The sequence below is a fragment of the Lutra lutra genome, chromosome 16, assembly GCF_902655055.1.
Source record: "Lutra lutra chromosome 16, mLutLut1.2, whole genome shotgun sequence".
NCBI lineage: Eukaryota > Metazoa > Chordata > Mammalia > Carnivora > Mustelidae > Lutra > Lutra lutra.
In genome coordinates, this window is record NC_062293.1 from 127,900 (window position 1) to 155,497 (window position 27,598).

The following is a 27,598-nucleotide window of genomic DNA, read 5'->3' on the forward strand; positions in this document are numbered from 1 at the left end:
CACGACCTCAGTATTTTTATAACATTTCATTTCACTGAGGACCTCGGAGGGATTTACTCCTTCAGGTGAGAGCAGCAGGGCTGGAGGCCAAGGGCCAGGGCAGAGAGGAGGGTGGAAGGACACAGGGGCTGCCCAGGCTCCAGAGCACAAGAGGCCGCCTTTGTCTGGACCCCTGGCGCGCAGCGCCCCCAGCCCAGCCCTTCCCCTCCCCCAATCCCCCTGCCCTTCCCTGCCCTCCACTAACATCTACCTGACATCCCCCTTGCCTCCCTTGCCCTCCCCACGGGCCCGCCCCCTGCCCAGCCGTCACTCCCCCCTCACCCGTCCTCCCTCTCTCTGTGCCCGCTCCCTAACCCTTCCTCCCCCAACCCCCTCTAACCCTGACCTGGGCCTTCCCTACCTCCCGCCTCCCGGAGCCCGCCCCTCCCCGTGACACCTGCCCTCCTCTGGCCCTCCCCTTCCCACTGACCCACCCCTCCCCCAACCCTTCCCCCTCCACCGGACCCCCCCTTGCTCCATCCCTCCCCACGGGTTCGCACCTCCCCTCCCGGAGCCTGCCCCTCTCCGTGCACCCAGTCCCCCCGACCTCCTTCCCACTGACCCACCCCCCCCCCCCCCCTCCCTCCAGGCCCGCCCCCTCCCCGGGTCCGCGCAGTGCTCCCCACCCACCTCGGGCTTCCGACCTCTCTAGGCCGCTCCTCTCTACTCCCCGCCGATCGATGGCTCTCCGCACCAATAGGGATGCGCCCCAGCCTCGGCCCCGCCTCTCGGGGAGCTGTGTGCGCACGCGCCGCAGGCCGATGTGGGCGGTGGAGCGCCGGAGGCTCCGAGGGCGGGGCGGCTGCCGGAGCGCGTGGCCATGCGGGCCCGGGGGACCCCGCGGCCGCCGCCGCTGGCCGCTGCGCCCCACGTGGTAGGTGGCCGGCGCGGGGGCCGCTTCCGCCCCCCTCTCCCCTCCTCCGGCCCCCTCCCCTTCTCTCCCCTCCCCCCTCCCCGCCCCTTTCCTTCTCTCCCCTCCCCGCCCCTTCCCTCCTCTCCCCCTCCCTCTCCCTCTCCCCCCAACCCCCCCCCGCCCCTTCCCTTCTCTCTCCCTCGCGCCCTCCCGCCCCCGCCTCCCCCCGCGGAGGGTCAGCCTTCCCGAAGGCCTGCTCAGTAGGGTCTCCGCCCCAAGGGGCCGCAGCCCGGGAAGCCGATGAAGCCCACCGTGGGGCTTGACGTTGTGTTTTACGTGGCAGATTGGAGGACAGTGAAACACTCCCTCCTTTTCCTTTAAAAAACAGTGTTTTCTTTAAAAATGCGCACGTGAGTGCGGCAGGGGACCGCTTCTCGGGTCCCACAATCCGGGAAGGGCTGCTGAGTCGGAGGCCCGGAGTCGAGGGCTTAACTGAGTTGCACGTCCGGTGTCCGAGCTTGTACACGCCCGCATTCGGGCTCGGTGCTCCGCGACCTGCGCACGTTCCCCGTCGACGCTGCACACAACGCGTGTCCGTGCGTGGTCCTCGTGCGCGGGCTCCGGGCTGGGGGCCCTGGCGTCCGTGTCCGAGGACCCGCGTCCGCCGGCTGCCGGCGGTCGGGCTGCCCGGCTTGGCCCGCTCACTTCCCACGCGTGTGTCTGGTCGCGGCCGCGGGAGGGCCCCCGCAGCAGACCCCGGGGGAGGAGGCGTAAGGGCCGAGGGGTCGGGGTCACGGCGTCGTCCCCGCGCCCGCCGCTCTTCACTAGCCTGCGGGAGGATTGAGGTGCGGCGTCTCTGACGTCGCTGTTTCCAGAAAAGGCTCGTCGGCGGAGAGAGCGACCGGGAGGTTATTCTCAGGCCGGGCAGGGAGACCTGCGGACGCTCGTCCCCCAAGACGATGCTGCCGACCAGTGATGGCAAACACTGGCTGCGCTGTGGGGTCGGGAAGGAGCGGGCGCCTCTCGGACTCTCGGTGTCTCTCCGAAGTGCCCCACAGACCAGTGCGGGGAGGCCTGGCCTGCTCAGTCTCGGGGAGCCGCAGGCCACTGCGAGCTGGCGGGGGGCGGGCGCCCTCTCTCCCTGCGGCCTCCCTGCGGGCTCTCAGGTGAGTCCGGCTTCGGCCTCGGGAAGCCCGCGGGGGCCGGGAGGGACACGACCGCCGAGCGGACGGCCTGACGGTCCCGGGGCGCGCTAACCCGTGTCTTTTGGCTCGCAGTCGGTCATCCTCCCCGTGCACAACGCCGAGCCCTGGCTGGACGAGTGCTTGCGGTCCGTCCTGCAGCAGGACTTCCAAGGCTCCATGGAGCTCTCGGTCTTCAACGACGCCAGTCAGGTAGTGCCCGCCTTGCCAGTGGGGACGCGGCCTCGCGTGCGTCCCTCCGGGCTGTTCCGAGCGAGCTCCTCGTGCTTCCAGGATCAGTCTGCGGCCATCATTGAGAGATGGAAGGGGCGGCTGGAAGACGCGGGGATCCCCGTGGTCATCGGAGGGCACGACTCTCCTGCACCCCGAGGAGGTGAGTGACCGGGCGGGCTAGCAGTCAACGGTGAGGACACCTTCTCGTGGCCAGTGGACTTACACACCATTAACCTTCGAAACAACACCGAGGGCTCTTCCACCAGCAAAGAGGCGGTGCTCGGGGGTGAGCAGAGTCCCCAGCCCGGGCCGCACGGCTCCCAGCCGGAACCCCAGGCAGGGGCGGACATTGAGCGCCGCAGTCTCTTTTTATAGGGGAGGGTGGGTGGGCGGGGGAGAAAGTCCATTGGAGGGAACCGGGAGCTGGGAGTATACTGGCTTCTCATTGGCTGGACGCTGGCCGTCTTCACTCACTGAAGTGTGCCCGTCTCTCATTGGCTGGGCTGTTGCCGGGGCAGTGGGAAACTTTCGGTCCAGGAACTGGGTTAGTGAAGTGGTACCCACCTGCAAGGTGCTTCTCTTCCTGTTGGGTCTGTAATTGGTAACTAGGGCCGTCCACAGTGCGCCCCCTGCCGGCCTCCTGACTCTGCTCCAAATAAGATTTTCTTTTCTTAACTTTCATAATAATTTCGTTTTCAAATCCTGGTAAAGAGTATCCTGAAAGTTTATCACTTATTAAGGTGGAACACCTAAATTTCTTATTCTCTGTTAAGGGTTTGTATGAGATCACCGTGCGTACTTTACACTTATTCAGCCTATTAAAGCTGTTGGGTGTTTTATTTTTAGTGTGATTGATATTATTGATTACCTCTACTTCTTAAAATTATTTCCTTGTGACATTAGATTTCTTTTTGATCAATTTTTTAAAAATCTTATTAAGAACTAGCTTTTGGTTTCAGTGATTTTCTATATATATATTTTTTTCTATTTTGTTTTCTGTTTCCACTCTGATCTGTATTTTCTTTCTTCTGCTTACTTTGGGTTTAATTTGTTCTTTTCCTAATTCTTTTTTTTTTTTTCTAAGATCTTACTGACTTATTTATCTTAGAGGGAGAGCACACACATGAGCACATTCAAGTGATGGGTGAGGCGAGAGCGGGGGGGTGTAAGGGCAGAGGAAGAGAGAATCTCAAGCAGAGACCCAGTGACCCTGAGATCAGGACCTGAGCTGAAACTAAGAGTTTGTTGCTCAACCAACGAGTCAGCCAGGGGTCCCTGTTCTCTTCCTCATTCTTAAGGTGGAGGCTGAGGTCATTGATTTGAGACCTTTTTTCTTGTCTAATATAGGCATTTCTTGATATAAGTTTCCCTTTTCCCCTCTTGCTGTCAGTTTAGGAACATTGATATGTTCTTTTCGTTTTCATTCTGTTTCAGGACACCTTCTAATTTTCTTTTGACTTATTTATGGATTATTTACAAGTATTTTATTTAGTTTCCAAATATTTGAGGGGTTTTCCAGATATTTTCTGTATTGATTTCTCATGTAACTCCTCTGTACTAAGAGAACATACTTTGTCTTGAATGTGTGGCCTATCTTGGCAAATGTCCCATGTGCACTTGGGGACGTTGTATAGCTGATGGTGTTGGATGGAGATTTCCATAAATGTGAATCAGATCAAGCCGAGGACAGTCTTGTTTAAATCTACCATGTTGCTGATTTGGGGTTGACTTGTTCTGTCAGTTATTGAAAGGAAGCATTGAAATCTTTAACTCTGTCCCTTTGGTTATTCCTCTCTGTAGATTTCTCAGTTTGGATTAACAATATTTTGAAACTCTGTTAACATTTAGGGTTGTTAGGAGGAATTGACCTTTCATCAGTATGAAGTGACCATCTTGATTTTGCTGATTTTCTTTCCTCTGAAATCTATATTGTTTGATATTAATTTAACTGCTCTGGCTCTATTTTGACTAGTGTTAACATAATATATGTTTTCTATCTCCTTAAACTTTAACCCATTTGTTGAAGGGTACCTCCTTTAAAGGGTAGCCCCTCCCCACAGACTCTTGTAGACAACAAATCCAGTCTGACAATCTTCACCTTTTAATTGGGTGTTCACTTTAGTTACATTTAATATAACAGCTTTATTCCTGTGCCACACAGTTACCTGTCAAATTGTAGAGGGTCCTGTGGTCCTGTCATGTCTTTGGCTATGCTGGCCTCACCGAATGGGTTAAGTGTTTCCTCCTTTTCTGTTTTGTTTTTGTTTTTGTTTTTGTTTTTGTTTTAGAAGAGTGGGAAAGATTGATGTTCTTCTCTAAATGTTTGATAAAATTCATCAGTGAAGCCATCTGGTTGGAAGGTTTTTTTAATTTGTTTTTTGTTTTTCCTAAAGATTTATTTTATTTATTTGACAGAGAGACAGCGAGACAGGGAACACAAGCAGGGGAGAGGCAGAGGGAGAGGGAGAGGGAGAAGTAGGCTCCCCACCAAGTAGGGAGCCCAGTGTAGCCCAGTGCAGTGTTAATTCAAACTGAGAAATCCCCAGGACCTTGGGATCATGACCTGAGTCAAAGGCAGATGCTTAACTGACTGAGCCACCCTGGTGGTCCTTTTGTTGGAGGATTTTGATGAATTTTTCAGTCTACTTATTTGTTATAGGTATGTTCAGATTTTATATTTCCTTTTGATTTAGATTTGGTAGTTTATGCATTTCTTCAAATTGTCCCTTTCATGTAGGTTATTTAATTGGTTGGTACACAGTTTGTAGTATTTTCTTAGAATCTTTTTAAATTTCTGTTAGTCATTAGTAAGGTACCCACTTTCATTTTGGATTTAGTACTTTGAGTTCTCTCTTTTCTTGGTCTGGCTGAAGCTTTGCCAATTTTGTTGATCTTTTCAAAGGACCAACATTTGGTTTCATTGATTTTCCCCTCCCTCTCTCCCCCCCCTTTTTTTTTTACTTTCTATTTCATTTATTTCTCTTCTGATCTTTATTATTTTCTTCCTTTGCTAGCTGTGTGTTTAGTTTGCTCTTCTTTTTTTAGCTTCTTAGCATGTAAAATTAGGTTAGTGATTTGAGATCTCTTTTATGAAGGCATTCATAGCTATAAATTTCTCTCTGAGCATTGCTGTTTTTGCATTCCATAAGTTTTGGTGTGTTGTGCTTCCTTTTCCACTTATCTCTAGGAGTATATCTCTAAGAATATCTAAACATATTCTAAAAATATGTCTAAGGATACTCCACTGTTGCATGGAACATCTGTATGTGTCCATTAGGTCTGCTGGTTTATAATGTTCAGTTTTCTGTTACCTTACTGCTCTTCTGTCTAGATGGTCCATCCATTATTGAAAGTGGGGTGTTGAAGTCTCCAACTATTATGGTAAAACTTCCTTTAAAAAAAGAATTCATCCATTTGAGAAAGAGAGATAGTGAGAAAGAGCACGGTGGGGTGGGGAGAGAGAGAGAAGCAGACTCCCTGCTGAGCAGGGAACCCAACACAAGGCTCCATCCCAGGACTCTGGGATTGTGACCTGTGCTGAAGGCAGACGCTTAACCACTGAGCCACCCAGGTTCCCCAAAACTGTCTTTTTCTCTCTTCCATTCTGTCAGGTTTTGCTTCACATACTTTGGGGCTCTCTTGTTAGGTGTGTTCAGTTTTATAATTGTTATGTCTTCTTGACTGACCCTTTTATCAATATAGAATGTCCTTTGTTTCTAGTAACAGCTTTTGACTTAGGGTTTATTTTTGCCTGCTATCAGAATGACCAACCAGTCCCGTACTCTTTGGGTCACTAGTTGAATGGAATATATTTTTCCATCCTTTCACTTTTTTTTTTTTTTTTAAGATTTTTATTTATTTGACAGACAGAGATCACAAGTAGGCAGAGAGGCAGACAGAGAGAGAGAGGAGGAAGCAGGCTCCCCGCCGAGCAGAGAGCCCAATGCGGGGCTCGATCCCAGGACCCTGGGATCATGACCCGAGCCGAAGGCAGAGGCTTTAACCCACTGAGCCACCCAGGCACTCCTCCATCCTTTCACTTTTAACTCCTCTCTGGTTTGGATCTAAAGTGAATCTCTTACAGACAGTATTTAAATGGATCATCTGTTTTTAAAATCCATCCTCCCAATCTTTGCCTTTTAATTGGAGTATTTAATCCATTTACATTTAAAGTAATTAGTGACAAAGGCGGCCTTTTACCATCTTGTTTTTATCTGTACATTTTATGTCTTTTTCTGTTCCATAGCCCTCCATTAGTGCTTCCTTTTGTGCTCGGTTGATTATTTCTAGTAGCGTGCCATTTTGATTCCCCTCTAGTTTCCTATTGCTTGTATTTGTAAGTTATGTTCTTAGTGCTTCCTGTGGAGATGACAGTTAATATATTAAGTTTACAACAACCTAGTTTGAATTAACACCGATTTAGCTTCAGTACTGTCCAGGGCTCTGTCCCCCACAGTTCTGTACCTCCCGCTTCAAGTTGTTGTCACGGTTCACGGGGATATCATGTGCCCATTGAGGTAGATTTATAATCATTGCTCAATGTATTTGTCTCTTAAGTCAGATAGGAAAATTCAAGGCAGAAAAGAGAAAAACACTGGCTTTTATATTAACCATGTAGTAAAGTTTATTATCGTCTGTTACTCCTTGGTGTGGTTTCAGGTTCTCGTCCAGTGCAGCTTGGTTGTAGCCGGCAGAGCCCCGTTAGCGTCTCTCGTAAGGGTGGGCCTGCTAGGGGAGAGCCCCTCAGCACTTGTTTTTCTGGGCATGTTTTCATTTCTGCTTCATTTTTGAAGGATTATTTTGCCAGATAAAGAATTTCTGTATGTTATAGAGCTAACCATACATTACCTACATATTGTTTTATATGTAAATTCCTTTTTAAATCAGTTAAAAGAGGGAAGGAGAAAGGTGTATTTATATTCTTTTATAATTACTAATTACCTTTGTTGTTTTGTTTTTGTTTTTGTTTTCATAATGGATTTGAAGTACTCCTTGGAATTCCTTGGGGTCAATCTTCTTAGACCAGAGAACTTCCTTTTGTGGTTTTTTTGTTTTTGTTTTTTTTTAATTTGACAGAGAGAGATCACAAGCAGGCAGAGAGAGAGAGAGGAGTAAGCAGGCTCCCCGCTGAGTAGGGAGCCCCATGCGGGGCTCAATCCCAGGACCCTGAGATCATGATTTGAGCTGAAGGCAGCGGCTTAACCCACTGAGCCACCCAGGCACCCCTTCCTTTTGTATTTTTTGTAAGGCAGATGAGCTAGAAATTCAGTTTTTGTTTATCTGGGAATGTCTTCATTTCTTCTTATTTTTGAAAAATAACTTTTCTGGATATAGGATTCTTGGTTAACAGCTCTTCTGTTCAAGTGCTTTGACTGTGTTACCCCATTGCCCCGTGGCCTTGACCACACTGAGAAGCCAGTTCAGCCACGTTTCCCATCCCCTCTAGCAGCTGCCTCCCACCAGAGCTTGAGTGCCGTAACCCATAGACTTCCCCACACCCTATCGCAAAGCGCGTGGGGAGTGGGCAGGAACCCCTTCTTGGTGATACCGCACCAGGGGTAGACAACACTCCTGTGCCAACATGGGGGCTGGGTAGAAGGGGGCCCTGCTTTTCAGTTTCGCATGCCTGGACCTCAGCCTCAGCACCAGGTGCTTGCCGGCAGAATGAGAAGTGCTCATGTCCTGTGGCCCCCAGGAGAGTGCGGTACCCACACCATGGGGAGGGGTAGGGATGCAGCAGGTCTCGGATCAAGTACCACAGACTCTCACTGTTCTTCCCGAGATTTAGTCTTTTTCTTCAGTGAATATTTCTTCAATTGCTGTATATCCTTGGAAGTGGTGGTTGTTTTTTTATGATATCCACCAGCTTCTGTCTGGACAGTTCAGGCAAACTGGGGGACTCTGTGAACTGTCATTCCTGAAGCCTAACTCCAGTCAAGATCCTCGATGGCTCCGTTTTATCCCTATTGACTTAGTCGCTAGAATTCTCCGTTTTGCTATTTCAGGGGTCTCAGCCTTCCAAATGCCCGCCTGTATCATTGCGTGTCGTGTGAGGGTCCTACGACAGTGTTTCTCCCCTGCACTCTCGACACTGCTCTTGGCCTGTGTTGTGAACCCCCCGGGAGCCCAGCGTTAACTCTAGAGAGACGGACACAGTAAGGAGGAGAATCACGCGAACACCCATGTGGCTGCTGTTTCCAGTGCTCGTCACTTGTCTAGATCCAGATTTTCCTTTGCTGTCATTTTCTTTCTGCCCGAAGGACCTTGCACATTTTTGGGGTGTGATGCGTTCCTTTGGCATTAGTGTGTCTGCATCTGGCACGTGTGGGCTGGTGGACAGTGCATTGAAGAAATGCCCTCACTAGACACACAGCCTTTCTTTAGTCCCGTCTGCTGCCCCCAGCTCCCCTCCCGGACAGGGGAGCTTGTCCCTCAGGTCACCTTCCCGGGTGGCTTCTGTCCCCCTGCTCTCTCTCTTGCTCTCCTTGCTCCCTTCTTCCCACCTTTCCATCTTCCTTTGTTCCTGCAGTCCCTTCCCTCTTCAGAGTGGCTGGGGAGAAGAGAAGGGAAGGCCTGAGACAGCCGGGCTTCTGCATTGTGGGAGCAGCCCCTCCCCCCGATGGTGCCTCTTGAATGTGATGTTCTTTTGCTTCATAGGAATGGAGGGAGGGATGGGCAGTCAGCTCACCTCACAGTGGTGGCTAGAGAGAAGGACAGAACCCCACAGTTCTTCCCAAGTGAGCCCCTGGACTGTGCTGTTTGGGTTGCCAGGGTACAGCCTCCTTCTGTCTCCTGTAGAGGAGCCCGTGGTTTTAAATGAGGTGTTCCGAGTCTTACGACTCTTTTCTGTTTCAAAGGCACTTCTAGTGCTGGGATGAGGTAGGTGGGGTGGACTGCCGGTTTGTGTGCACTGTCTTTTCCAGCTCAGTTTCTTACATTATCTCTGATTTTGTATTTAAGCTGTCTAACCCCGAGTAGATGTTATTGTTTTGTTCCTTTTTTCTTGTTTATACTTATCCTATTTTTTTAAATTGGGATAAAAAGTCTAGAAGAACAATATGGAATCCTATTACTGAATCCTTGAGTTGTTCCTGACATAGAGGGAATGTTCCTGGAGTTTCAGTGTTAAGTGTCTTTACCGTTGCTTTCTGACAGATACCTGTCTTGAGTTAACTTGTGGTTCCTGATTTAGCCTTCAGAAAATGAGGGATCAGTGTGGAATTTTATTAAATGTCTCTTAGGTATCTGTTAAGGCGAATACTTCTTTTCTCCTCACGTGTTTATCATAGTAAGTGTTAGCACTATCAGCAATGCCATGATACATTTTTATACAGATAAAATTATTTAATTTCCTTAGGATTTTTTAATCTCTGGACATATGGAAAATTTATCTGTAGCTTTTGGGTGCTTGTTTGATGTGTGGCTCAGGGATGAGAGCAGGAGGCCTTGGGCTGCCGATGGAGCACTTTTGTAAGCCGCTCAGCACCCTTCGTCTCCTTTGTCTCCACCTGTCGTATAAACTAGCCCTGTGGCCTGTGTACGTGACAGAAAAGACCCATTTGCTTATGCTCACAGATGTCTGCTTTGAGTAGTAACATTTTTTTAAATAATAGTGTGTGATAAAAAGAAATTCTGGCACACAGAAGGGTCCACAGTGAGACACAGAAGCCCCACACCCTAGAAGCAACAGTGTCATTTGCTTCTTAGTTGACTTACCTCATGCAGTGCTGGCCAGCACGCACATGGACAAGGAAATGTTCAGCCACGAAGTGTTGCGCACACACTTCTCCTCCCCCTGGCAGGGCTTCTGTTTGGTCAAAGGAAGTCACACTGTTGGGATGCATAGTCTCCACTGTGCTATAACTGGTTTTAGGTGCTTTCCTGAGAAGTTGATTCTGACAGTCGCTGCTCGCTGGGTCCTGTCGGGGGCGGGGGGGGGGGGCGGTCCGGCTCCGGGAACTGCCACCGTCTCCTTCCAGCTCTGTGCTGTGCCTGGGGCGTCCCAAGGGTCAGGATCTGTGCGGCCTTGAAAGACCTCCTGCGTTACTCTTTCACTTTCTACACACCTGCCATTGTTTGGGTTTTTCCTCTTCTCTTTTTCTTTTATTTATTTTTCATTTTGTATGTTCCTTTTTTGTGTTGCTGGAGTCCTCCTTAAAGTATGTTTTCCACATCTGGTATGTAGATGGTAATTATATTTGGGGTTTTTACGTGTCTGAAAGGTCTTCATTTTGTATTTAGGCTCAGTTGACAGTTTGGCTAGATATAGAATTCTAGGTTCAGTATCATTTCCCTTAGAATTTTGAAGGCTTGCCTCATTACCTTTTGGTGTCCTCTGGTTTTGATAAGAAATCTTCTTTCAGTCTCTTTAAAGGGTTCCTTTCTGGAAGTGTTTAAGGTTTTTCTCTTTATGTTTTGGGTTTTGAAATTTGATAATGCTGCGTCAAGCCGTAGTCGGTTTTCATGCACCCTCAGTTTTTATACTGAATGATTAACTTTGTACTCTTAGCTTCGCCTATAATATATTGGGCTTCCTTTAGGTTCACTTCAGAGTTTTTGTGTAAGACTTGAAATTAGCATGCCTATGTTCGCTGCTAGGTTGAAGGAGGAGGGAGGCCAGATGATGACGCTGGAGCTGGTGGATAGGCCCCTGCAGGTGAGAGGAGTCTGTCCTCCTTTAAAGGGTCGGCCTCAACTTTGGTTGCTTGTCAGAAGTGCCGTGCAGCTTTGGGAGCCCTGATGCCTGACCCCAAGTCCTAGCCCAGATGTGCTTGAGTAGTCAGTCCGGGAGCAGCCTGTACCCTGGGGTGGGGGATGCTTCCCGAAAAATGCTGGGCGTATCCACGGTTGAGAAGCAGAGCTTTGAAAGAAGCTCAGGAGAGCTGCGGCATCAGCCCCCCTCCTTCATGGGCTGGGTCCTCAGGGAGTCTTGTAGCTCTCCTCATACTTCAGGGTGGGCAGGCTGCAGATTTGGGACCCCTCGGGGTCCCCTGCTCTCTCCAGGGCTGTATGGGCTCTGCTCGAGTCCTGTTCAGACTGGCGTTGGCTTTCCTCTCTGGTGGGCGTATAATTTATGCTTCAGCAAGGTTCTCCAGGGATGTGTGAGACAGAAGAGACGTCCACTTTTCCCAGATGCTTCTTGCCCTCAAAGTCCCTTCATCCTGTTTCCACTCTCTGCTCTTGTCTGGTTTTGGTGGTCAGGTGGATCCGCTGGCCTCACTTCTGATTCTCACGAGCGTGCCCTAAGTATGACCTCACAGAGTTTGCGCCTGGCCCTGTGGGGACTCGCTGGTTTACTCAGAGTTCACAGAGGGCATCTGAGGCCAGTTGTCTCCTCCCGAGCTCTTGGGGCTCACGCTCAGACAGGGCTAACCTCCCCGTACACTGGCTCTCCCTGCACATGGGCTCTCCACAGAGCAGCGTGCTGCCCCATGAGGGTGGCTCAGGTACCTATCCTCCCGGCGCCCATCCTCCCCGCGCCCATGCCTTCACCTTCCGCCACTTCCCACCAGCACTCAGTCTCTGTCTCCATGTCCCTGGGCGGAGGAGAAGGTGGATGCTGGTGGCGGTGAGTTAAGTGGCTGAGCTTACAGGACGAAGCAGACGCTTCTCTCCCAGAGCGTGCCCCTGACCCCACATCACATCCCTCACAAACAGTACCCTGTGTCCTACTTAGGAGAGCAGGAAAGTGTAAACACATTTTAGAAAAAATTTAAAACCAGAAATAGTTGTTAAAATTGGTCATTTAAAAGAAAGCTTTTTCTAAGTTTATATTAAAAGACCACACTCTTTGGCATTGCCTCTCGGTGGCCCTGCCTCCTGGGGCAGAGGACCGGGCGGCAGGGGGCCAGGCTGCGGCGGGCCCCACCCTCCACCTCCCTGTGCCTCAGTTTCCTTTGTGGGCAGCAGGTGCCTGTGCCCAGTGCTGAGAAGACATAGCACTGGAGCTGCTGGGTAGCTGCCCCACTCTGGGCGTCCTGATCTTCCCCGTGGTCTCATGTTCTGCTTTTTCCCAAATTATTTCTTGTTTTCATTGTTTGAAATAGAAAACTTGAAAGAAATCAGTTATTGTTTAACATCTATTTCAACTTGCTTCTGAGATGTGTAAACAAATTGTGGTTTCTGAAACTGGTTTGAAGGTCATTTTAAAATATTCTTTAAATTTTTTAAAAGGTTTTATTTATTTATTTGACAGAGATCACAAGTAGGCAGAGAGGCAGGCAGAGAGAGAGGAGGAAGCAGGCTCCCCACCGAGCAGAGAGCCCAATGCCAGGCTCGATCCCAGGACCCTGGGATCATGACCCAAGCCGAAGGCAGAGGCTTTAACCCACTGAGCCACCCAGGCGCCCCAAAATATTCTTTAATTTTAAGATGTTTTGTATCTTCTGTAGTTCATAAAGGAAGTCGAGGGCATTTTGGTGACGGTGTGTCTTTGGTTGATTAATCTGCACTTTATTTTTTTTTTTTTTAAGATTTTATTGATTTATTTGAGAGAGAGACAGTGAGAGAGAGCATGAGCTGGGAGAAGGTCAGAGAGAGAAGCAGACTCCCCGTGGAGCTGGGAGCCCGATGCGGGACTCGATCCCGGGACTCCAGGATCATGACTTGAGCCGAAGGCAGTCGTCCAACCAACTGAGCCACCCAGGCGTCCCTAATCTGCACTTTAAACACAAGTTTTGTTTCTCGTAAAATATTTTTTATAGGGACGCCTGGGTGGCTCAGTTGGTTGGACGACTGCCTTCGGCTCAGGTCATGATCCCGGGGTCCGGGGATCTAGTCCCACATCGGGCTCCCAGCTCCACGGGGAGTCTGCTTCTCCCTCTGACCTTCTCCTCGCTCATGCTCTCTCACTGTCTCTCTCTCAAATAAATAAAATCTTTAAAAATATATATATTTTTTATAGATTAGATATAACTTGAGTCCTATCACATTCATACATGTGTTGTCAGTGACAAGAAAATCAGTTGTCGCGCGAAGGAATGAGGCCGTCACCCTGTTGTTTCGAAGGGGGCCTTGCGCCACAGTCACAGAACAGAGTGAACTCAATGACATCCGAAAGAGTGTGTTTTCCTGGGACGCCTGGGTGGCTCAGTTGGTTAAGCGGCTGCTTTCGGCTCGGGTCATGATCCCAGAGTCCTGGGATCGAGTCCCACATCGGGCTCCTTGCTCGGCGGGGTGTCTGCTTCTCCCTCTGCCTCTGCCTGCCACTCTATCTGCCTGTGCTCACTCTTGCTCTCTCTCTCTCTCTCTGACAAATAAATAAAATCTCTAAAAAAAAAAAAAAAAAAGAGTGTGTTTTCCTGAAATGATATTTTCTGAAGTAGAAAAAATTAGGTGAACTCTTAGATACATAAATCCACACGTTTCCTCTCTCAGGCGCGCTGAGTTATTTAAATTGGATTAAGATTCATTTCTTATTATCTCACGTCATAACAGAGCAAAACATTTCTTTAAAATACGGTCGCTTGCTGGAGTGAAAACAGCGCAGGCTGCCCTCTTCTCTCCAAGAGTGAGTTTTTCTTGCTGTGACCATGACAACCGGCTCCGTCACAAAGGGACAGCCTCCCTGGACGTCAGGCCCTGGCACAAACCTCTGACTTTCTTCAAGGCAGTAATATTAAAGCAAATTCCTTGTCCTTGCCAAACATAGGCTCATTGTGAGGAAATTCCAGCTTCCTTCGTGAGACACGTTTTCCTTCATTATCCAAATTCTGGTTCAATTTTTCCCCTTCTGAAATCGGACTGCACGAAGCAGCTCTTGAAACAGAACTCCTGGTCATTTAAATGTGACCATGGGCCGTCTCTTCCCATTTCATCTTCGTGTGTCTTCGGTTTGGAGCCCGTGAGACCTTTGCCCGGGCCTGCCGGGCCTAGCGGTGGGGACAGTGCTTCAGTCTATCTCTGGGCCCTGCCCGTTACATCTGTGCTTCTGGGGGACCTGGGGCCACCGTGCTCGCTGATTCGGGTGGGCTGAGCGCTAGGGTTAATGCTAGAGCCTGAGCTGCTATCTGGTGGGAAAACGGCCTGGACAAGGGCACTGGCCTGGGTCACAGCCTGGGCCACCCGAGCACGGCTTCTCTGGCCCAGCGGGACTGGCAGTGGTGCTGGAGTTGGCTCCACGCTGCCGACTGGAGCCGCAGACGGGCATGTCCTTGGCGTGAAAAACAGGCGTGCTCCGGTGCAGCCTAAGGCAGCGGCACCAATGAGACGTGCTTCGGGTCCCCCGAGCTGGTGTGCGAGGGGGATTTATTGTTTGATGTCCGCGCACATCTGTTTTACTTTGCGTGGCTTTTCTCCATGGCCCCAAGTCCGTGACTGGCTGGTTAACTCGGTGCAGGTGTTGGGGGGATGTACCTCGTGCCCCTGCCGTCCCCTCAGCCCCTCTGAGTACCGCCTGGAACCGGCCTCTGGCCACAGCTGGCTTGGCGTGAATTCCCACGGCCACTCCTCACCAGGTAGTGGATGGGGCTGGCCTGCCCCCCTACCCACCACGGCCTGCTGCTCCCCACACCACTGGGCCTCTGCTCTCTCTCAGGCTCGAGCAGCCCCAGACCCCCTCTCGCCCCCTTGTCGTCATAAGCCTCCCGATACTTCTCCTGGCACCTTTTGTTTGGCACTGAAGTGAAAACACAACGCAGGCTACTCTCTTCTCTCCAAGAAGGAGAGATTGCCAGAGGTCGTCACTTAACTTTTTTCAACTCAGTTGTAATCTCTCTGAAGGCAAAGTGTTCTTGAAACATAACACACATCCAGAAAAGCACACTGATCATAAATGCCGGTTTGGTTAATCTTCTCGAACGGAGCGCGTCCCCAGCGCCGTGATGAAGAGCCGACCGTGTCCCTTCCGGCCCTGCCCACATCCTGAGGGAACCACCTGATACCAGGTGAGCTGGCTGCCATGTGACCTTGAACACTGTGTGGGCATCATCCACACGCGTGTGCAAACCGGGACTGCTCACCCTCATCACAGTATATCCTCAGCTTTCCCATCCTACGTCAGGGGCCGTCATGGCTTGGGGAGCGTGCAGGGGTGTTCGGGGAGCCTGCTCCTAGCGAGGGAGCCGCGGGGTCCCAGTGTGTGCGTGTTCACACGTGGTGAGCGCTGCACTGACCGCAGCTGCCCCCGGGAGATGCGTTCCGATAACTGCTCGCGGTGTCCAGGTCAGCGAGCTTGTACCAACCGGTCACACACACGGGCTCCCCCTCCCCCGGTCACCGGTCACCGTGTCTTGACTCTCGTCAGCATTCCCACCAGCATCTGCTCCGGCACTTCCACCAGGGACACTTCGCGTTTTTTCTTTCTGAATGTTCCCCGCGGCTTAGCTTCGTGTTATACTCGGTAAATGGTTGCAGACTCTGTTCTCCTCCAGGGAACAGTCCCTGATCTGTACGCTGGTCCCAGGGGCTCTCGGTGTCCCAGCCCCTAAAGATGGAGCAGTGTTTTCTGTTGGCTTTGCGTTCATTCCATCTAAAGCTGACCTCTTCTCACCTGGTCATGTACCGCGTTCTTTGCTTCCTTGTGGTGCCATTACCCTAGATCCTGGGGAAGAGAAAGCCACTGAAAATCGAATTATAAAAGAACTTTTCTCTTCCTTTTTTCAAACAGTTGGATATTCTAAAAATCAAGCCATAGCACAGAGCTCAGGATCTTACCTTTGCTTTTTGGATTCGGTAAGTAACTCTTTGTTTTATTTGAAGTGTGTGTGTGTGTGTGTGTGTGTGTAGTGGTTGCATAGATAAATGACCTGACATTTTAGTTCCTGAAAATCATGGTTCTGATATTTAATGATCAGACTTTAAAGTTCCTGGGCTCTTGCTGTCAAATTGCCATAGCACTTAATGAGTTCATTTTTAGTAACTAGGATTCTATGAAAATGCAGAATTGCACAGCAGAATCACTTAGACACTTAGAGGATGAACAGCTTTAGAGGAAATAGTGCAGGCGAGTGATGAGAAAGCCCAGAGAAGGGTCAGTGGTGGGTCTGTCGGGAAGGACGGAGGGACAGGAGTGGGGGGCTCAGGACAGCTGACTGCTGGTGGGTTTTAACATATCTTTCAGTCACTTGTGACCAAGGAAACATAAGGTATGTTAGTAAGAAAACCCAAGTTTTTAAAAATCTGTGCTCACAGGGTTTTCGGAAGTGCAGTTACTCCGTAGTTGCAGGGTGGGAATTGGGGGTGTTGGCGGTATCATTATGCATTTAGTATCGAGAACGTATGAAATGCGGGCGCCTGGGTGGCTCAGTGGGTTAAGCCTCTGCCTTCAGCTTGGGTCATGGTCCCCGGGTGCTGGGATCGGGCCAGCGTCGGGCTCTCTGCTGGGCGGGGAGCCTGCCCGCCCCCCCACCGCCTACTTGTGACCTGTCAAATAAATAAATAAAATCTTTAAAAAAAAAACCAAACTTATTAAATGCTCATGCCCTCAGCTCCTCGACGTTACCTGTAGGGCTCACAGAAACTCTGGAAACGACGTGTGTCCCGTCAGGATGTGGGATCACCGCGGCATTTCTGAAGCATCTTCAGTCCCGTGGCAGAGGGTTGGCACAGGTGGAAAAGGCATGACTGCATAGATAGCTCAGCCGTGGGTTTCTCTTCACTCACTTTAAAACAGGATGTAGGCACGTCTGCGCGTGCGCAGTCTCCCTCGGGCCCGTCTGGATCTGGGCTGCAGGGCGCCACAACTTCTGGGCACTTTGCGTGGCTTCTCTCGGCCTTCGCGAGGTCAGCCGTGGCTCAGAGTTTTTGCTGAATTGATTCTCCTACGAACCTGCTTGTTATCTTGTAGGGTGCAGGAACTTCTGTGTGGGGTCTGGGCCCACGGGCAGGTCTGGGGAGATTGTGTTTCTGTGCGAGCGGGCAGCCCTGGTCTTGGAGACAGACACTGGGGCGACCATGTCCGTCCGTCCTGCTACTTCAGCAGCTCCTGTTTCTTCTTCTGCCTCATTTCTTAGACAAAACTCCCTCTTGTTCCCTCATCTCCTTGCAGACCCAGCTGGGGCCTGTTCACTCTCAGATGGTCCATCCAGCACTTTCCTAAACAAAGACAGTTTTCCACCAAAGACAGCAAAGTGTGCTTCTCACAGCCTTTGGGTGAAGGCAGGAGGTGATTTTCTGCTTCTCCTTTGAGGCTGTTCTTTCTGGAACCCCGTACCCAGGAAGCTCCACCGGCAGGACGCAGGCGAAGGAGAGAGGAGGGTTGAAGACACCTTCTCCTGTCTGGTACCCTCCGGCTCTCTCTGTGTTTGCTGGAGGCCAGGAGAGAAAACGGAGGAAGGCAAGTTGGACCCAGCAGAGCCAGTTCAGAATGGCAAGAACCACAGGCCCGGGAGGCTCCTGAAGAAGCCGGCGGAGGGCAGCCGGCGGAGGGCAGCATGGACAGGCGGGTCCTTCAGTGGTGGGCAGGAAGAGAGGAGCAGGTCAGACGCCTGGTTAGTCCTGGAAACCGTGCGGAGGGGGTGCGCTGGGGGTCAGAGCCGCGAGAGCCCTGCTGCCCACTGGGCATGACCATGTCTCCGTTCTGGGCGTGGGAGAAACACGGTGTCGCCAAAATCTGACCAAGGATCATGTCTCCGTTCTGGGCGTGGGAGAAACACGGTGTCGCCAAAATCTGACCAAGGATCATGTCTCCGTTCTGGGCGTGGGAGAAACACGGTGTCGCCAAAATCTGACCAAGGATCATGTCTCCGTTCTGGGCGTGGGAGAAACACGGTGTCGCCAAAATCTGACCAAGGACCATGTCTCCGTTCTGGGCGTGGGAGAAACACGGTGTCGCCAAAATCTGACCAAGGACCATGTCTCCGTTCTGGGCGTGGGAGAAACACGGTGTCGCCAAAATCTGACCAAGGACCATGTCTCCGTTCTGGGCGTGGGAGAAACAACGGTGTCGCCAAAATCTGACCAAGGACCATGTCTCCGTTCTGGGCGTGGGGAGAACACGGTGTCGCCAAAATCTGACCAAGGACCATGTCTCCGTTCTGGGCGTGGGAGAAAACACGGTGTCGCCAAAATCTGACCAAGGACCATGTCTCCGTTCTGGGCGTGGGAGAAACAACGGTGTCGCCAAATCTGACCAAGGCCATGTCTCCGTTCTGGGCGTGGGAGAAACACGGTGTCGCCAAAATCTGACCAAGGACCATGTCTCCGTTCTGGGCGTGGGAGAAACACGGTGTCGCCAAAATCTGACCAAGGACCATGTCTCCGTTCTGGGCGTGGGAGAAACACGGGTGTCGCCAAAATCTGACCAAGGATCATGTCTCCGTTCTGGGCGTGGGAGAAACACGGTGTCGCCAAAATCTGACCAAGGACCATGTCTCCGTTCTGGGCGTGGGAGAAACACGGTGTCGCCAAAATCTGACCAAGGATCATGTCTCCGTTCTGGGCGTGGGAGAAACACGGTGTCGCCAAAATCTGACCAAGGACCATGTCTCCGTTCTGGGCGTGGAGAAACACGGTTGTCGCCAAAATCTGACCAAGGACCATGTCTCCGTTCTGGGCGTGGAGAAACACGGTGTCGCCAAATCTGACCAAGGAAAACTTGCCCGACTCGAGAAATGTGACCTGTTCTTGCAGTTTACTTAAAATAAATTCGTGAGGTGAATTTTGGTGAGTTTTGCCTGGGATTGGCATGACCGCTAGCTGTACTCACAGGGCAGGGTGGCACCGTCCGTCCGCCTTCCTGGTGGCTGATGGGCGCAGCTGCCTGTGAGAGGGCCGGGCGCATAGATGGGCGCACACCTGGTTCATTAGGACCCGGTGGCTCCAGACCATGGGGTGGAGGAGGATAAGCAAACAGAAGTCTGGCCTTTGAAGGAGGCGGCCTTTACCGTGTGTGCCCTGACAGGGACTTGAGTTCCGGGCCCTTGAGGTGAGCAGATATGGCGTGTGTGGAAAGGAGGGCTTAGAACGGGGCTCCGTCCGTCCCCGCTTTCCTGAGGGCGACCCTTCCAAGGCTTATCCCCGCCATAGTGGAGAACCTCTGCCTGCAGCCGCTTCCCTTAGGACCCTGGCCGTCCGGTGTCTGCATCAGGAGCCCCATTAGCCACCACAGAGCTGTCTGTCCTGACGGCCACAGCACCTAACGGGCTGCAGGGGACCACCGGGAGCGAGCCTGGGCCCATGGCCCATGCGGGGAGGGCCAAGGGGACCCCCCCCCCCGGAGAATGCCCCGTCTTCCAGGAGGTGGTTGGCATCCTCAGGAAAGGACAGAGACAGGCCCCACCCTGTGCTGCCCTCAGCTGTGGCCGCGCCCTGGGTTAGGGTTAGCCGCGCCCTGGCCTGACCGCTGCCTGTGGCGCCGTGCACCTTTGTTTTGTTAAGTTTCTGATCTCTGTGGGTTTGGTCCATTTCTATGCTCGCTCATTCCTTCTCAGCCTTTCCATTTACTTTCTCCCGTGAGGGTTAAGATACCTTCTCTTCTAGGGACTGCATGGGTGTCCCTAAGTCCTGAATATAGTGACTCAGGTATTGTCACCTATCCCAGCCCAGCCCCTAGCCTGATGTCTTCATCTTCTTTTCAGACGTAGACCTCAGGGTCTTGGGAGCAGAGAGCTGAGTTGGTCACAAGCCTCGGTTCAGGACGCTTGCTCATGCGTCCCACAGCCTCTGTTTGGTCTGTACCTGTAGTCTTGACGGAGGTGTGGTATTCGTGCCCATGAAACCTGCCATCCAGGACTGGAGCCAGCCGGCCCGCTGACCGTCCCCTGCACCCGTCTGCCACCTGTCACACACTGTGTCCTAATCCTGAACTCTGGTATTTGCACAGAGCTGAAAACATCACCTAAAAACTTCAGTGTTTTTATCTTTATGCAAGGAGTATCAGGTCATGTAATATTTTAAAACGTGTGTTATTAAGATCCATCCATATTATATATCTTTGTAGATCAGTTTTTTTTAAATGGAGGTAAACTTTATATACAGTGAAATGCAAGATTTCAGTGTGAAAATTACACACAAAGTGAAAATTTGGTGAGTTTTGACAGCTGCGTCCACCCGCACACCTAACGCCCCCACTGAGACACAGAGCATTTCCGTCCCTCAGAACGTCCGCTGTGCTTCTGCGGGACCCAGATCCGCAGGGGGAGCCGCACAGGACACCCTTGGCCGCAGCCTCTTTCCCCGCGGTTAGGGTTAGGGTTACTGATGCTGGGGCCGTTTCCTGTCCGGGTTATTTTACTGACATTCTTACGTCCGTCTTTTTGTGGATGTGTATTTCCATTTCTCTTCGGGAGACACCGAGGGGTGGGGTTGACTGGTCACAGGGGAAAGGTGTGCCTCGCTGAAAATGAACCTGCCGAACCCTGAGGTTGCTCAGCGCGCAGCGGTGGGGGGGCCACCTCGCCGATGCGGACACTTTGGTCCCCGTCTTAACCATCCCGCAGGTGCAGAGTGTGTCTCGTTGCAGCTTTGGTTTGCGTTTCTCTGGGGCCTGGTGCTGTCGAGCGCTTCTCACGGGTTTAATGGCCGTTGGTTTCTTTCGTGATGTGTCTGTTCAAGTCTTTTGCCTGTTTTTCTTTAATCGGGCTGTTTGTCTTGTCAGTGAGCCGTGGAGGTTCTGTGTTTGGGGTGCGGGTCCGCTGTCAGTCCGTGAATGTCCTCTCCCATCTGTGACTCACCTTCACATGTAGTGATGGCTTTCGATGAACCGAAGTTCTAAATTTTGTTGAACTCCCAATGTATTTTTTTGTTTTATAGTTATTTTTTTTCCTTTTTCCCCAGAGGAGAAGCTGTTCTCACTTTTTCTTCTAGCGGCTTATGGTTCTTCTTTTGTATTTAGACCATGATCTGTCTCATATCGGTTTCTTTCTTTTTTTTTTTAAAGATTGATTTTATTTATTTGACAGACAGATCACAAGTAGGCAGAGACAGGCAGACAGAGAGAGAGGGAGGGAGGCAGGCTCCCTGCTGAGCAGAGAGCCCGATGTGGGGCTCGATCCCAGGACCCTGAGATCACGACCCGAGCTGAAGGCAGAGGCTTTAACCCACTGAGCCACCCAGGCGCCCCTCATATCGGTTTCTATAGAAAGCAGGACCCGAGGCTCACGGGAGATCACGAGTCAAGTGCCCACTGTGGAGCACGTGGTGTTTTCCCTGGTGAGCTGAAGGCTGTCGGCCTGCCCGTGGGGGCTCATTCCCACCCTGCCACACCTGTCTCTGCAGCCTGGGGTGCCTGCGTTAGGCTTGCCGCACAGCTCGGCTCACAGAGACAGACTGTCCCCAGCCTTTGGTCTCGGGGGTGACACTACCACACCCCATGGTATCTCGGGAGCGAGTTGGGTGCAGTCCTTGCCACGGAGCGTGGCCGTCTGTCACATGGCTGCAGCCCTCAGAGCCCAGCCACGGGGTCCATGGCCTCCCAACACTTAGCACCGTCGGCCTCTTGACTTCTGCTGGAGCCTCTCAGTGTTTCAATCTGTTGTGAAATGTGAGCCCCCGCTCGTCTTTCCGCCCATTTTTCTTTCTCAAGCTTAGAGAAAAGTGGAAAGGACGGTGCGGAGAACTGGACTTTGTGCCCAGCATTGCGTCTGTCACCTGGAGCGCTTGGCTTCCTGCCAGGAAGGACGCCTCCACCCAGCAGAGGGGGGGGACACATACAGGATGGACCCTTCACACCCAGCTTGTTCACATGTCACCTGAGGCCTGGTCAGGACCACACGCTGGAGCCCATTGTCTCATGTCCTTCATCTCTGTCTGGAACATTCTGAAGCCTGTCCTTGACTTTCCCCGTCTTGATGTTGGAAGGCCGCCGGGCGCTTGTCTTGTCGACAGGTGTCTGCTTCACAACGGCGTTACTCACACCTCCTTGTGCGGAACGTGATTCTGATTTGCCCCGTTCCTGATGGTGCTGCCTCGGGTCGCCCAACACGGTGGACCGCAGAGCCATGCCAGGCACCCCCGGCTCTCCTGGGGATCGCCATTCCTTCGGCTGGCCTTTCCTGGAGGGCATGTTGGGGTCTGCAGCCGTCTGCAGCGAAGGCAGCGTACGGACGGTGCATCAGAACAAAATGTGTTTGCAGGGAGACGGCTCCTGATGCCTCCTTGCTGGGCCGCACTTGGGCTTGCCGGCCCCCGGGGCGCAGGCGGCTTGCTGTGTCTGGAACATGGGGTGCTTGTCCATCGGAGCAGCTCCCAGGACGCCGCCCCACCTGGAGGTCATTCATCTGTGGGCCCCATGTGGGCCCCGTGGTGCCAGGTGCGGCGGAATCGCCCCCCACCCCTGCAGAGCCTCGCGCACTCTCTCCCCTGCAGCTTCCCCACGATGCCCTCGCCTCTGAGTGCCGCCAGCTCCCGAGGAGTCGCACCCCTCGGCCTGCACGCGGGTGCCCTGCTCCCGGCCACCACCAGCTTGCACACGCCTGCCGTGGGAGGGCCTGGGCCTTCGCACCTCAAGCACCCCGCTCGGAAGAGGGCCTCACAGCAGTGCCTGAGAAACGTGTGCTGAGGAGCGTGGACCCCACACACTCAGCTGCTCTTGGGCGTCTTGTCAGCATCCTGTGACCTCCGGGGTCCCTGGTCACATACATGCTGTCATGTTCATGCTGACATGCCCTTGGCTTGGAAGCCATTGGAAAGAGACGTTGGCGTCTGAATTTCTACATTCGCTTGTTTGTCGTCAGGGTAGAGAAATGTGATCATTTTTATGTGTCGACCCTGCAGAGCCCCCTTTAGCTCTAGGTTTTGGGGCAGAGTCCTGAGGAGGTCCTAGACCGTTGTGTCCTCTGCAAAGAGTGTGATTTATCCCTTCCTCTCCGATCTCTGTGCCTCTCGCCCCACTCCTGCCTCCCTGCCCTGAACATCACTTGCGGCGAGGACAGCGACCTCCCTTATCCGGGTCCCGTGGGTCCGCTCCGGCCTCGCTGGCTGATGGCCGTCCTCGGGGAAAGGTGCTGGGCTTTGTCGTATGTTCTTCCTGTGGCAGTCGGGATTTATTGGTTTTTAAAATCTGTCTGCTACTGAAGGTTTATGAGTTTCTCCTGTAGTTTTGGAATTTGGACTTTTTCTGATTGTCAAGAATCATTCCTGGAATTTGGTGAGCTCTTTCAAAGCACAGCCTCAAGATTTTTTCGAATAAGATGAGTTTTTCAATATTAGCTCATAATTTTTTTTTCCATCTAGTTTTTTCCTCTTGGGTCTCTTGTGTGTGAATGTCCGACCCTATAGTTGCTCTTTTCTCTATGATTTCTGTGTCTGTGTAATTTTGCATGTCGCTGTCTGGCCTTCCAGCTGGGGGGCTGTGACCACACATTTCATGCTCCCAGTTGCTTTCAGAGGCTGGAGCTCTGGCTCTCAGCTCCCGGGAGCCTTTCCTCCATGTACCAGGGTACCTCTGGGGGCCCCTGTTTTGTCTTTTCTCCCAGCAGCTCCAGGGGCGGCTGCTTCTCTCTCTTTCCCAGGTCCTCTGAGATGCATTAGTGGTTCATTTTGTTTGTTGGTGGCTCTCTGCCCCGGAGAACGGTAGGCCAAACTGTCTGGGACCGAGGCAGCTCGTGTGTAAGAAGATGTGGGGTCTGTGCTCTGGGGCCCAGTCCTTCCGTCCACGCAGGAGTGGCCTCTGCTGGGCCCCAGGGCAGGCCTGTGTAGCAGGTGTCCTCAGTCTTTGGCCATTTCCCTTTCAGCCTCCCAATCTTGTCTGTGCTCGTGACAGAAGACCAGGGTTCTTACTCGTGCACACGCAGCAGGCCCCTGGAGCGTGAAGTCTGGCCCAGGCCGGCTGGCTGCTCTGTCCTACCCTGTGTGGCCATGGCCGTCTGCTGCTCTGCATGGCCAGCATGGTCCGTAAAGGTGTTGGTGGTGCCGGAGGGGACAGGCAGCTCTGACCCTGGGCCCACGTGCTTTCGCGTGCTGGCGTCTGCTTATCTAGCTGCATGGAGGGTTCTGTCAAGCTCTGGCTACCAGAGAGCAGCCTGGGGTCTTGCCCGCGTCCCCCGGGGCACGGACCCACATCAAGGACGAGAGGTCTTCTACCAACACACTTAGAATTCTCCAGAGTCGTCCTTGTTTCACAGGGGGCCACTCCCTGGACTGTTCGCTCCTTTTTCCTCCAGCCGGGTACCCCCCCCCCGGTACCCATTGGACAGATGTTTCCCGAGTGGTTCCGTCATCCCATAAAAGCTGCCAGCTCAGTGATGTGAGAAAGGTGGTCGTGGGGGCTCTGCCCACGCTCACCCCACATCATGGGTGTCTGCGCCCCCACAGGTAGGTCCCTTTGGTTCTGCTCCTGTTCAGAAACAAGCCTCCCCAAACTAGCTCTGTGTTGGAGTGGAGAAGAGGGATGGTGGGGCTTTGAATCAGCCAGTCCTCTCTGAGTGTATTTCCCAGGGGAGAGAGCAGAAGTGTCTGGCCCCCAGCCATGGAGCTGTTGGGGTGCAGAGGACTTGGGGCTGCCGTGGACCAGGGGCGGCCATTGCTGGGGTGCCTGTGGGCTCCCTGCCTGGGGCCAATGTGAGGCATCCTTGCACAGAGACCCCACAGGCCTCAGAGGCTCCCTCCCCACAATCGGGCATGTTAGGAGCTCTCGCTTCCGGTCCTGGAGGGTCTGTGCTCACCCCCTTTCACCGTGGAGTCCAGGCAGGTGTGGAGGACCCAGCAGGGCCCTGTGCCGGTGGGGGGGGTGTCTCGTGATGCTGTCCGCGCCCGCCCCCCCAGCTACTCCAGGGTCTAGTGCACCATCTGGCTTTTCTCTGACAGAGAGGAAGGTCCTTAAACAACCTTTTTGCAAGTGACTGAGAAGTGATTTCAGCCACTTTTCCAGTGAGTATTTTGCCCAAACTGCTAGTAAGGAGGCATACGGACTGATCTAGGTACTTTCAGTTGGTTTCTGTTCCCCTCCAGCTCTGTCCTGTGTGCACGGGGAGGGCGGGAGGTTGGGCAGAAGCAAAGGGACAGAGTACCTCCCAGGAGTGGGACACAGGACACTTTGAGAGCACAGCCTTGAGCCCAGGGGTGACTGCGCCCGGGAGGCTGCCAGGCGTGGTGTCTTGCTCTGTGTAGCGTGGCCCGCGGCCAGTGATGGGTGGGACACCCCTGTTGCCAGCAAGTAAGGTGGGGGGGTTGCCTTTCTCCTATCTGCATCCCACACGCACTGGTTTTTCTCTCTGACTTGTGAGTCACATGTGGGGTCATTCAGAAAAGGGTGTTGGTATCTGCTGCCTAGAACCCGGGAAATTTGGGACACAGCTGGGCCACGTGGCAGGTTCCGGTCTGCAGGGCCTGCAGACACCTGCTTTTCCAATGGACTGTTGGCTAGAAGTTTGGGCTCCACGGGCAAGGGGTGGGCAGGAAGCCCTGGGGGAGGAGAGGCACAGGAGGGAGCCAGGCGGGGCCTCCAGGCTGCTGCCTCCCTGGGCCGAGTCATCCCTCTAGCCTCACGGACGCTGCTATGCAGGGATCCACCCGGGCTTCTGCGAGATTCCGTTCCCAACTGGGGTGAACCTCAGTGGTTGGCAAATGAGAATTTTCTTTTGTTTTAAAAAGCACGCCTTTTGTTCTGTCTTCAACAACGTATCCGGGTAGATAAACACCCGCATCCATTCAAATAAACAAGGGACAGAAAACTCAAAGCTTCGTTTACAAATGGTTTTGCACTTTGTCAGCTCTTGTGAGTGTGTGTTGATGGCCCTGTGCTCCCACACGTGGGGTGTTTGCGGGGACAGCGCCGGGGGTGTTGGGGTGACGCGCGCGCCCCTGCTTCTCCGGGCACAGCACCACCTCTCTTCGGCTCTCCCGAGGCGAATTATGGGCTCTGGGTTGGAGCCCGAGCCAGGGCATGAGCTGGGTCAGGAGGAGGGCCTGTGCTCTTGGGGGTGACTTTCCCAGGTGCGGCTCGAGGAGCTGCGGCAAGGAGCAGAGGACACCCTCGAGCGGCCGGGTGGACCCTCCGTGGGCCGGGGAGGCCGGGCGGACCGACCCTTGTTCACTGGGCGTCCGCACGGGGCGCCGGTCTGCGCGTGTGGGCTGCTCCGTTTGTTCTCGGAAGGGCAGAGAGTCCTTCTTCTCAGCACCCCGAGAGGCTTCCCTGGAGCGGAGAACAGCCGAGCAGAGGGCCACGTGCGCCCCAGAAGTCCCCGCACGTGGCCACTCGCTGCTTCCGGAGCCACACCGGCTGTGTCAGCTCTGGGCGTTTGTGCTTGGCAGGCTCCGGCTCCTGTCAGGGCCTCGGACCTTCGTTTCTTTACAGAGACGGGTGCCCCAGACAGCGGTGCGCTTTTGGAGTATTTTCTGTTTGTGCAGGGTGTTTCCATTTTACGGCCTAGGAAAGGGGGTGAGCTGGGGTGTTGTCCAGCTGCCCCTCGGAGGGCTGGTTGCGGAACCCACTGGCCAGGAGAGAGAGCCTGCTGCAGACGTGGATTTGGGCCACGGTGGATGGACAGACTCTAGACCCTGCAGGCAGGCTTGGCTCACGAGCTTCAGAACAGCTCCTTTGCTCCTCCTGAGAAGAGGAAGGTGGCACACCTCCCGTTCCTGCCCGCGGCAGTGACCTCTGCCTGTCTCCCTGCCCTCCTGCGTCACTCTGTGTTCCCTTTGTGCCACAGGCCCCTGCTGTTTCCTGTGCTCACGCTGGGGCCTGGTAGACAGGAGGGGCCACTGTGCCCAGCTGGCAGGGCACACATGCTGACCTGCCCCGAGAACAGGAGGGCAGGAGATGGAAGGCAAGGGCTGTCGGCTCTGGGCTGTGTGAGCCCCCGGCAGCCCCCATCCTGCCCCTGCAGCCCAGATCCCCGTGCCCCTCCTCCTTCCTGCCGAATCTCTTGCTGATCCCAGGAATTCTTGTCTTCTCTCCCAGCGACAGGGATTTCCTCTGTCGAAGGAGCAGGGAGCCCGGGGAGGGGCGTTGGCCGTCTAGTCTGGATTTTGTTGGAGGAGGGATGGCACAGCCTGAGTGTGTGTGTGTATTTAGTGAGTCCACGGGTTTGATCCCCGGTACGTGTGTGCTTCTGCTAGGATCGTGGCTACAGAAAAGTTGTGTGTGCATGGGAATGGGGGCTGGAGACAGACGGGCAAACACCGTGCATCTGGGGTGCTGCTGTGTCCCGAGCAGCCGTGCGGAACCCGAGCCTGGCAGGACTTTAACAAAGCGGCATGGAGTGAACTCAGAAGTGAGTTCAAAAGGGAAAGTGAACTTTCTCCCTAAATACTAGGTGTGCTTTACGGGAGACAGAGTTAAAATCAGCCACATAATAAAAGACACCCATTGACTGTGCACAAACGCACGTGCCCACGGGAGGCCCCTGCAGTCCAGGCTGGCGTGGCCTCCCACCACTCGGCGCTCACCCTGCTCCTTGGAGGACGCCAACGC

At 53.1% G+C, this 27,598-nt stretch overlaps 1 protein-coding gene across 12 annotated transcripts in view; it reads left to right on the top strand.

Annotated features, from left to right (window-relative positions):
• Nucleotides 1-796: 796 nt before the first annotated feature.
• The window catches only part of B3GNTL1 (UDP-GlcNAc:betaGal beta-1,3-N-acetylglucosaminyltransferase like 1), an 86,084-nt gene continuing 59,282 nt past the window's right edge, over nt 797-27,598 (top strand). For 2 of the 12 annotated variants that reach the window (XM_047709335.1, XM_047709338.1), the window contains exons 1-4: nt 797-913; nt 2,170-2,286; nt 2,368-2,467; nt 15,914-15,978. In XM_047709335.1, the coding sequence (XP_047565291.1) occupies nt 860-913; nt 2,170-2,286; nt 2,368-2,467; nt 15,914-15,978 (336 nt within the window). In that variant the 5' untranslated portion in view covers nt 797-859. Of the gene's footprint in view, nt 914-1,087; nt 1,303-1,324; nt 2,059-2,169; nt 2,287-2,367; nt 2,468-13,653; nt 15,192-15,913; nt 15,979-27,598 lie in introns of those variants that run through there. The other 10 variants (XM_047709332.1, XM_047709333.1, XM_047709331.1 and 7 more) reach the window with 9 other exon arrangements.